Consider the following 12,160-nt stretch of genomic DNA (forward strand, 5'->3'; position numbering starts at 1 on the left):
GAAAAAAATAATTAATATGATTTTAAATAATTGAATTAATTAGGAAATCATCAAAGCCAAAATAATTTTAGTGTAGAATTATCAGAAAGTTCAACTTTTTTTGACAGTTCATAGTGAAATGCTTACCATCTTGGAGGATTAAAACATGTAAAGGCAACTTTCCTGAATCCCAACTTTGATATATTCTGAACCACTATTTATGTTATCTAAAAGAAATTGCTCATAATAGTTTGTCATAATAGGGTGGTCAAATAAATAGAGATAGAGAAAGTTCTAATTTCCATTTATGGTTGACTTGGTAAGGATAAAATAAGATTACTTTTTGAGGAAAAAAATAGAGTGGTCAATTAAAAGAGTGGTCAAAGTGATATGGTTTTTATGGTAAAGCTTGGCTGTAAGATTCCTCATGTGCTATTATAGCAATTATGCAATCTGTGTAAACAGTGCAATGAAAGTGTAACATGATTCCTTATAATGCTTTTGATAACCTTGAACTTCTTAAGTTTAAAACATTTGTCTTCAGTGTGCTTTCTCTGAGTACCTACAGTCTCAACTTATTCAACAGAACTTACTGGTTACAAGTCCTTAGGATGACCTTAGTGAGATAATTTCATACAGTCAGGAAATATTAATTTGTATCCATGTCTATAGTAGCTTCAGGGACATTGGCCCTATGTTTTATGTTAATTCAAGTCTTTGTTTTCCATAACATTTCTCAGGTGATGGTGGGGGCCTTGGACCAGTTAAAGTCTTACAAGACATCATTGAACCAGAAGATGCTGAAGAGATATTGATTTTACCTAATATAGTAAGTTCAATAAGTTCAGTGTGGTTGCTCTTTAGTCAACAACACATACCAGTACATTACAAGAGTTTATTTGCAGGTTCATCCTGAATGTATCATTTGTTGTTGTTCTGTTACAAACTATTTTGTGTTTGGAGCTTCTTCTTACAAAGCACATGCAGGAACAATTTTTTTATATTTGCCTTTTGCGTGACGGATCTGAATTTGGAAATTTTAAAAAAATTGATACGCTGGTCCCGAAATCATTTTGTGTTGTAGCAGTGTGAAAATTGTTTAAATATTGGTCCGAATTAAATATTTAGTTTTAAAGATATTCTGTAATTGTATAGATTTACATTGCTACAACATATAATGAAACATATGTCTTTTCATCGTATCAAAAACTTAAAAACTCTCTATGAATCCATGTACGAGCAAACTACATATCCATGAACCAATTTATGTGTGAGTGAATAATTGTGTTTGGTCTTTCAAACTGTCGCAGTTTTACCCTCCTTTTTGATAAAACATCCCCCCTCTAGAATCACTCTTATGATATCTATCAAAATTTACTTGTGAGTAATCTGAGCAAGGTTGTCATTTAGAATTGAAAAGGTGATGATGATAAATTTAAACAAACATCTCATTATACTGTTTAATTAAATATAAGACAGTTCTGCTTGTAGTATAGCCTTCAAATTTGTAGAGTGTATATTTCTCAGTAGAGTGTATATTGCTTCCTCTCAATATGGCAATTTTGCATTATAAGTGTAACGTTTTTGCACCAAATCTTATTATGATCTAAATGTCTGCATAACCACTCAACTGACTTTTTCTAACTATAGTTTCTTTATAAGCTAATAAGGATATCCTCCCTGAGATGTCTTGAAACGATAATATTGTCAGCTAGGCGACTGATGCCGTATGTTGTGGGTTCGAATCCGATTGAAAACTATCCGTATTGTCATATAACGATTTTAGGATTAATTTTTCCAGATCTGTTTTAAAACTACCTTTCTCTTAGACAACTCTGCACATGGTTTCTTCAGTGAGATGCAGTTTCTAAGAAAAGAAAAAACATCACCTCTTCCAATTGATGATTACATGTGGTTTTTAAATTATCAATTTCTTAGGGAGTAATGTCTCATTTAGCTCTCCATTGGTAAATGTATAAATACCAAAGAGAGCTTATGGTGTAAGGTAAATCAGTTTCATTTACATCTCATTTGCTTGCTTGTATGTGTGTGTATGTATGTATGCCCATCCAGATCAAAAACTCCTAAGTGCAGCACCTATTGTCTTAGTATTTTGTTTACATAAGCAACAAGGGTGGAGATGTGAATTTGTTCAAATGACATGTCAGTGTCAAAATATGCAAATGAGGAAAAAGGAAAAAATTCCTGCAAATTATATATTGCTAAAACTCTGTAACTGTAAGTCATGCTTGTATTTTTTTGGATAATTTTTTCAGTTTTTAGTCCCCGCAGACAAAGTCCAGCGGGACTTATAGATTGGGTTCCGTGCGTGCGTGCGTGTGTGCGTGCATGCGTGCGTCCGTCCGGAGCCGTTTTTGTTCAAACTTGGCACAAAGGCATAGCACTATGACCTACAGATGCACATCGATTTATTTTGCGATACGATTCAATATGGCCGCAAGGTGGCCATATTTTTGCGATATTTCATGTCTTTGAACCATAACTCAAACATCCTTGAACCGATTCTGTTCAAACTTGGCACAAAGGCAGAACACCCCCTATGAAAATACTCTGTAGAAATTCTATTGAAATTGATGATAAAATAGTATAGAATTTCAACAGAAATTCTGCTGAACATTTATGGAAATTAACGGAGTTTAATGGAGTTTTGGCCCCCTTTTTCTGTAGAAATTCAACAGAATTTCTGCATCATTTCTGTAGAATTTACAGAATTTCTATGTAAATTCAATACACGTTCTACAGAATATCCGTACAAATTTATTGAATTTATACCACGTTCTACAGAATTTTTATGTAGAATTTCTGTAGAACTATATTTAATTTCTGCACTCTTTTACAGAAGTTTGTTTGTCTTGTGCGAGTTCAATCTCTTAGAAAGTATGACAACAATATGTGTTAAACTTTTGTTAAGTAAGGAATACCACCTTATGATATTGCCATAGATACCAATGCAATGAATTACTGCAAAACTCAAAAAAAATCAGTCAGCAAGTAAATATACATGTAGTTTATTTCTAAAGGCATTATGATTAACAATCGATCAAAACTTGATGAAACATACAGGGAGTACAAAATATAAAGCAACCTACACATATGAATGCAAGGCCTACCTCTCCAGTCTAGCAGTTTTGAGTTGTCAACTCAGCCAAGTGCATAATTAAACTGTTGTGTATCTTAACTCACGTAATTTAGAGGTCAGTTCAGTTGATGCTACAATGTCAATCCTTACAGTTGTAACATATTAGTGAGCTCCCTTCTCCATAACACTGTTAGAATCTTGCTAAAGGACCTCGGATCCTAATTTTCCATGGAATTTGGAGTTGTACAAGAGCCATGTTCACTTCCATGTTCACTGCTGACTGACTAAAGTTCAAATGAATAATGCGTGGCTATACTATTATATAATCAGCCCATTGTAAAGGCAGGAAATATTTACATAACAAAGCAAAGGCACAGGTCAGCTCACTTGACCTAGGATCTAACAAAGAGAGTCAGGTTGGTCTGTGTACAGTCATGAAATGTACAAAAGCAATGGCAAAAGGGATGGTACAATTGAAACTGTATACATTTTCCTGGCACGTGTGTGTAAATGAAAATAGCTTTTGAGAATTAAAGGGTACGGGAGAATGTGTTAATTCTCCATAGGTAAATGTCACTGACTTTTCCATATTGAAACCTGCTATATTTCACTCAGTTCTTATCAAAGCTCATGCCAACATGCAAAAACATGAACTTAAGTCTGAAAAAGTGTAAACTGTGCGGAAAAAAAACAGGAAAAAAATTTCGACAAAAGGTATGGAACCAAAAAATTCCATAAAAAATATGTTTAATTTCTGCAGATTTTCTACAGAAAATTATCAGCAAACTTCAATAGAATTTAAAGTTTCTGTACACATTAAAATTCTATAAACTTTAAATTTTTCTACAGAATTGTATTGAAAATTTTCAATTGAATTTCAATAGAAGCATATTTCCATCGGATTTCCATAAAATATACAGAATTTCTATAGAATATCAGAGTTCAATAGAATATCTACAGACAATTTTCGTAAGGGACTATGGCTTACATATGCATGTAGAATTATATTGCGATACAATCCAATAGCGGCGTAAGGTGGCCATTTGTTTTTGATTTTTCATGTCTTTGAACCATTACTCAAACATCCTTGAACCGATTCTGTTCAAACTTGGCACAAAGGCATAGCACTATGACCTACAGATGCACATCGATTTATTTTGCGTTACGATCCATATGACCGCAAGGTGGCCGTGTTTTTGCGATTTTTCACGTCTTTGAACCATAACTCAAACATCCTTGAACCGATTCTGTTCAAACTTGGCACAAAGGCATAACACTATGGCCTACATATGCTTGTAGAATTATATTGCGATACAATCCAATATGGGCGTGAGGCGGCCATTTTGTTTGCGATTTTTTGTGTCTTTGAACCATAACTCAAACATCCTTGAACCAATTCTGTTCAAACTTGGCATTTTGATCTACAGATGCACATCGATTTATATTGCGATACGATCCAATATGGCCCCAAGGTGGCCATATTTTTGCGATTTTTCATGTCTTTGAACCATACCTCAACATCCTTGAACCAATTCTGTTCAAACTTGGCACAAAGGCATAACACTACGGTCTACATATGCACATTGATTTATATTGTGATACGATCCAATATGGGCGTGAGGCGGCCATTTTGTTTGCAATTTTTCATGTCTTTTAACCATAACTCAGACATCCTTGAACAGATTCTGTTCAAACTTGGCACAAAGGCATAACACTATGGCCTACATATGCATGTCGAATTATATTGCGATACAATCCAATATGGGCGTGAGGTGGCCATTTTGTTTGTGATTTTTCGTGTCTTTGAACCATAACTCAAACATCCTTGAACCGATTCTGTTCAAACTTGGCACAAAGGCATAGCACTATGACCTACAGATGCACATCGATTTATTTTGCGATACGATCCAATATGGCCGCAAGGTGGCCATATTTTTGCGATTTTTCATGTCTTTGAACCATAACTCAAACATCCTTGAACCGATTCTGTTCAAACTTGGCACAAAGGCATAACAGTATGGCCTACATATGCATGTAGAATTATATTGCGATACAATCCAATATGGGCATGAGGTGGCCATTTTGTTTGCAATTATTTGTGTCTTTGAACCATAACTCAAACATCCTTGAACCGATTCTGTTCAAACTTGGCATTATGATCTACAGATGCACATCGATTTATATTGCGATACGATCCAATATGGCCACAAGGTGGCCATATTTTTGCGATTTTTCATGTCTTTGAACCATAACTCAAACATCCTTGAACCAATTCTGTTCAAACTTGGCACAAAGGCATAACACTACGATCTACATATGCACATTGATTTATATTGTGATATGATCCAATATGGGCGTGAGGCGGCCATTTAGTTTGCAATTTTTCATGTCTTTAACCATAACTCAGACATCCTTGAACAGATTCTGTTCAAACTTGGCACAAAGGCATAACACTATAGCCTACATATGCATGTAGAATTATTTCGCGATACAATCCAAAATGGGCGTGAGACGGTCATTTTGTTTGCAATTTTCGTGTCTTTGAACCATTACTCAAACATCCTTCAACCGATTCTGTTCAAACTTGGCACAAAGGCATAACACTATGGCCTACATACAGTACCAGAATCACATAACTTGTAGCTTTTACCGCGCTGTTGGCCTACCTGCTGGTGCGGTAACTTCGCGGTAACACCTCTTTTGTTAGCTGTTGATTTTCTTTGTCCTCGATTGCGGTAAATGCGGTAAGTGAACAATAGTTCCCGCAGCAGTTGCGACAAGTACAACAAAAGAACGTGCGGTATTGCGGCAATTGACGAGGTGTTAATGACCCCAGTTGGTTGCCGCACAGACCTTTTGTGAAGGTTTGCTTTTGCCCCGCCCTCTGAGTTTATTATCACGATCACAAGTTTTCACCATAGCGATCTCGGCAAAGTTGGGTACCTGAAAGCATTTCTTGCATTTTTTTCCTTTGTACTCTTTGTAAGTGTACGGTAATGTACAGTATACAGCAAAACTTGCATTCAGACTCGGCTGGTTTTTGATAGCATTTAGACGCGTTCAAGACGCATCCGAGACGCGTCGAAAACACGACCCTTGCAGCTCATCTCACAATGGAAAGATTGTCAAAAGTGCCCTTCGTAATGTACATACAATACTCCTATTACCTCGCGTTTTTGTCACGTTCTTGACGCTCCAATTCCTTTCGTCTACTATCATAAAATGTAGCAACTTTTTGCCCAGTCAATGTTTAATAGTGCAAACATTTAGAGAAAAGAGCGATTGATTATATGTTGTTGCTCCAAAACTGCCCAGCTAAACTCATTGCATTATCGATATCGAGTTGGACCATGCGTTGTTCACTGTGCATGTCCACGAGAAAATCATTATCGAATGGTCTGGCCCGATGCCACGAAGTAATTGCTAATACCGGAAGTAGCATGTACAGTTGTGGTATTGTTGACAAAATGAACAGAAACACTGTTCATTCATGTGTCTGCGAGCTTTTTATTACACTGTGTGCATATGTATTATTGCCCGATTACTGTATTACTGTTTCACCCTTGCGTCCTTTTTACATAGGCATAGGATTAAAAAACACCACGAAACGACAGCTCGCATAGGAAATAAAATTTACTACGAAAACCCAGATCTTTTATTTTTCGTCTTTTCCCTTTTTCATGATGTTCTGAGGTTGCGTCATGCGTTAGATGAACGCTACACAATAAAACAGAGTGATTAGTTGATGAGTACGTTGTTACGAAAAACTCATGTCTGCGCAGTTGTAAGTGTTTCTCGTTCGTGGCATAGATGTCAGCAGATAATGGTCAAGGGGCCGAATCGATACTAAATACGGTCTCACGTTTATCCCGCACCGTTCGGAGAGGTTACATGTATCAGCTATTGTTAAAAACGTAACGATTTAATTCCCATTTGAGTACAATAACCGGACAGGTATAAATGGAATTCATGTTTGAATCCAATCGAAATTTACCTCTGCTCTGGCGGAAATCAACCATAGGCAGGCTTTACCCAGCTTTCCTGCAATTTCGATGAGCATGTCATGTCCGCAAACGACATTTTACGTCTTCTTTATCATTGATTGCAATACCAACGAAATGTTTAAAAGGGAACTTCCAAACATAGAGGGAATGGCTCGGCAATTTCAGAGTTGCGTTGTTAATTCTGAATGAAATCACAAATGCGAGTTCGAAGTCTGGCAACAAACTTTACATTATTATTCGATCACTGTATTATTGTTTTAACCACTTTCGTCCTTTTTACACAGGCATATAATGAAAAGACCAAGAAATAACAGCTATCATGGGAATAAAATCAATTACGAAAACCCAGATCTTGTATTTTTCGTCTTTCCTTTCTTATAATCATTCCGAAGTTGCGTTATGCCTAAGATAAACACCACACAATAAAACGGAGTGATTAGTTGATGAGTTCGTTTTACGAAAAAAAACCCCATATCTACGCAGTTGTAAGTTGTTACTCGTTCGCGGCTTAATTGTCGAGCAGATGATTGTCAAGGGGCCGAATCGATACTAAATACGGTCTCACAGTCACATTTATTCCGCACCATATGGAGAGAGGTAGCACGTAGCGGCTACGGTATTGTTAAAAACCCAACGATTTCATTCTCATTCGAGTAAAATAACGCGATAGTTGTAAATGCAATGCATGTCATATGGTTAGGTCCACGGTCCCTCCACGTGGAGGGACCGTGTTAGGTCGAAAACATTGGCGAGAAGTAAGATAAATAACCCGCGAAATTATCGAGAAAGTGTAGATCGCATCGTCATTGCAAAAGCATGGCCGCCATGACCTTTGGACTCTGCATGACCTTGATCACATAACGTTGTCATAAAAGTGGCAATATTGTCGATTAAAGCACGGTCCCTCCACAACTTGTGGAGGACCGTGATTAAAGTAATTTCGAAAATAACTGCAGTGATAAATATTTCTTCTAAAATGAATCCGCTAAAAATGACTCACCAAAAGAGGTTTAAATCTTCTTCCTTTTCCCTTGTTTGAGATCATGACAGAAGCATTTCATTGTAATGTGAACGTTAACGAAATTTACCTTTGGCGGAATCAACCATAGGTAGGTTTTACGCCACTTTGCTGTTCGATTTTAACCAAGGCAATTTCGATGGATATGTAATCTCGTGTTGGCTGTCAACAACGCTTTCAGTGGTGACGCAACATACTCTGAATTTTGTAGAGGAATGTATTCTGAAAAGGTTGCCTTGTCAGTTGCTTGACATGTATCATGTCATTGTCACTTTACAGTACGTGACAATGACATAGTGCTCTTACACTCGGACGGAGATAACTTATCCTTGTCACTGTCGGCAAACGTTACAGCGAAGACAATGTCGTAATTCTACTGGTAATGCAGTATTGTACATGCTGTTAAACAATTAGATTGATTGGGGAGGACACGACGCGACATTGCACTTTTATATGATATCCTATATTTACGGCTACTAGACTATACAATATCGAAGTTAGATTGGCTTAGCTAGATCTATAAAGGGCTTAAATCTCCGATATATATCGGATATTTACTTGCGATTTGACAGAATCTAGTATCGTCTAGTATCGAAGCTAGAGTCAGTCTTTGGAAGTCGGGTTTGGCCAGAACTGTGAGGTGGTGAAATCTCACCGCAGTCCTGGAAACGTCGATATGTCAAACTTTGGTACTAGATTGTAAATATCCGATATTTAAAAATTGTGCAAAGTCGCGCCTTCATGTGATTGGGAGAACAAATGTTCATGTACTTTTATAAGTGCACATTCATGAGCTGCCTCGGACATTCATGACCATGCATATTCCATTCCCGACTTTGATAATTCCCGAAACGAATACACAAAAATCATGTACAACGTAACAATGCACACAACGACGCAATCGTACATACTTCAGGGGCGCAATTAATCTTAGATTTATTTCTGGAGCTTGCTCAGTATAGGTCTTTAAAAACATCACTGCACATCGCATCGATATGACTTTCTCACACCAGAATTTCTTTACTTTGAACTAATATTGACATACCGTCCCTTCACGAACACATGGAGAGAGACGCAACGGTGCTTCGTAATATAATAGAGGTGTACCTCGATTGTAATATTAAAACTGTCGTATCTCGTGATCTTTCCCCGGTCGGATAGAGTCACCTTACAGCAGCACGATCATACACCTGCCTCCGTTTGCCGAAGCCCATAATTGTATTTTACACTGCTGCGTCTTGCGTAGCGGCAACGAAATACCGGTAGACACAAGCTAATAAGCTTACTTCTGAGCGTAGCAGCCATGTTTGCTTCTATAAATGCCCGATCTGACAGGTTGCGTAGTTGATGACGGTATCAATACTTCCGCGATATTGCTCATTTTCGGAACTGGATTTTTCAACATAATGACATGTCGGTTGTTAAATTTAATTATTTAGTTTTTTGTTCCACACAGAGAATGAATATCCAGCGTTTTAGTGACCAGTTTAGTCCCACTGTGTAATACTTCTCTGAACACAGTGCATGCGTGAGCGCTCAGATAATTTTAAAAACGGACACTGGACAGACAAGCTTGGCCTTCGCGCCTCGGTAAGATAGTACGCCAATTCGGCTACCTCGGAAACATCAAGTCAGATCTTTTCACTGACAAATAAAACGGAATTATAAGCAAAATCAGTTCGCCGATGAAATCACTTGCAATTTTCTACAACATTATTACCGTTGACTTAGCTGGTACGGACTCATATAACCACAGTCCCTCCACCCGTGATATAAGATATAAACTAGCGTACCATCACGTTGACATAGGAGCAAAGTCGTACGTGAAAAAAGTAAAGGAAAACATGCAAGTTCTAGGTTTTCAAACAAATTTTATTGAGATGTAAGTTGATTCTCATTTCCTTGTCGCTAGCGCTCCCGTTCAAGACCTGAGTAGAAAGGACACGTGGTTTAAAATGTAATAAATTGACGGGGCACCATTCTCTTGGATTTATTTGGTGCTCACTGTTATTTTTTTACCCAAATTTGTAATTTTTCTAACAGAACATAAAACCAATGGAGAGCACAGTGTCTGTTGCTGGTAGTTTTATTTGTTTTGTATTTTAATTTTACTACATTTGATCTGCGAGGTATAATCTCTCAGAACGAGTTAGTTTTACCCGGGAAGACAACTTTTTCAAGTTACCTGTCCTGGGTGGGTGGTTGCAATGCCCACGAATTTCGAACACTGGCTTTTATAAGTTTTCAAACTAGTAAAATATCCGTGACAGACTCGAAGAGGATGTCTCCTTGTGAATGTCCTTGAACCCATGACCGCGAGCGTCGTTTTTTTCTATGCGTTCTCTTTGTATAATGATCGATACACGTACATATAGCGTTGGATGGGTGATACCATTTTCACGAAGTGGTAAAAAGCAGGGGTAATGCAAAAATGTCGTTGCCAAGTCACAAAGAAATTCAACCGCAAATCGCAGTGACAATGCAATTCATAGGATTTTGATCAGTTCTTAACTAAAACTTGAAAAGACCAGACCTTGTCCATATTTTTTCATTCTTTAATTATTATTATGAGATAAAGTGAACGTCCCCTCCTGAAAGATAGTCAGGGCCGGATGCTTTGCAACAAGTCTGGTACGTGAGTTGTTCACATATGTAACATGTACATAGCGATGTGTAATCGGCGACCCGACCGCTCTGAAACAATTCGAAAAGACTATGACTGTAAAATCTTGTCTTTCCTTGTTCACTGTAATAAGCAGCGTGGCATGAATGTCCCACGTAGATTTCTAAGTGCCATGCCCACACGATGTTTCCATAAACATGCCAGACTGGGCCTGTAGCTACTTCGTCAAATCGCCATATCCCCATTCTCGCGAGCCACAGCATAATTTCTGCTCCGCTGACCTACGCCAAAACGGTAGCGCTGAGCTACTGCCGTAAAGAGGCACATTTATTACGACGATGAATATCCCCAGCCGGTTCCCTATGTGTGCAAAGACTACTTTTTAGGAAACATGCAAGTCAACTTCCCAGGCGCGTTTTATCGAGCGGCTGGTCGCGATGTGGACATGTCACTTATCGCATGTAATCCCGGCCACTTTGACAGTGATTTTCACATGAGTAAAGTCCGACTTGTTTGAGTATTTTACATGTATTAGTGATATACAGCATTGAACAGCTTAGGAGTGAACTTTTGACGATGTCGGGACCCTAGAAAATTTCACAATCTACCTGTGCTTTGAAGCAGTCTCCAAGCAGCAAACTGTCTCGCGTGAATTGTCTTCCATAAAATCGATCAGTAATTTAGTAAATTATTTTTGCTGTGTTATTTCCTATTAATTCTACGAGGGATAATAAATGGTTTCTACAGAGCTTCCGTTAGGATATTCAAACCTGCGTAAGGCTGTACGCAAATGTTTTTATTATTCGCGTAAAATGTATCAAAATGCGTACATGTAAGCACTTATAAAACAGCTGTATACGCCATATCGAAAACTAGTTCAAAAGTCAATGAATAAAGTGTTCAATAAACATCAGCAGTGACAATTTTTTTGGATGAGTTTTACAATCTTTAATACTCTTCTGTTCTATTCTCTGACGACGGTATTCGTTTCTGACTAATTACATTTAGATTACAACTTCCGACGATCTCTTTGCTGCCTGAACTCTATCGTCGCTGCTCTGAAGTCAAATGCGTAAAGTTTTGGGCCTTCCATGGTTATAACTATCAGATCATTTACGGCATCTTCACTCAGATAATTACGTTTCGATGTTTTTAATCGTGTTTTGGGTACTGAACCCCCATTCACACGGGACAGATGAGACTGGAATCACGGCTGACTTTGCAATATTTGGTGAGTTCACGATAATCGTTGTAAAGAAGCGTACAGACCGGCCATTAAACTATTATTTCTAAGTCTGCTTAGCATTAGCTTAAATATTCGACGCAGAGATCTTCAGGGTTTACAAGCCCGAATTCAAAGAACGTATGCAATTCTGGGGTGAAGAAAACGTAGTTCTAAGAAATTACAGTTTGAATTTAATCTCGAAAAAAGACAA

General features: G+C 37.7%; 1 protein-coding gene and 1 pseudogene across 1 annotated transcript in view; one reads left to right on the forward strand and one right to left on the reverse strand.

Annotated features, from left to right (window-relative positions):
- The window catches only part of LOC139123704 (ubiquitin-conjugating enzyme E2 Z-like), a 585,434-nt pseudogene that overhangs the window by 161,513 nt on the left and 411,761 nt on the right, over nt 1–12,160 (reverse strand).
- Nucleotides 1–12,160, forward strand: part of LOC139123887 (DNA ligase 1-like) — a 122,969-nt gene that overhangs the window by 65,552 nt on the left and 45,257 nt on the right. Inside the window, exon 7 of the mRNA XM_070690038.1 lies at nt 720–808. Coding sequence (XP_070546139.1) covers nt 720–808 — 89 coding nt within the window. The remainder of the gene's footprint in view (nt 1–719; nt 809–12,160) is intronic.

This window comes from Ptychodera flava, assembly GCF_041260155.1.
Source record: "Ptychodera flava strain L36383 chromosome 23 unlocalized genomic scaffold, AS_Pfla_20210202 Scaffold_23__1_contigs__length_28996876_pilon, whole genome shotgun sequence".
NCBI classification, from domain to species: Eukaryota; Metazoa; Hemichordata; class Enteropneusta; family Ptychoderidae; genus Ptychodera; species Ptychodera flava.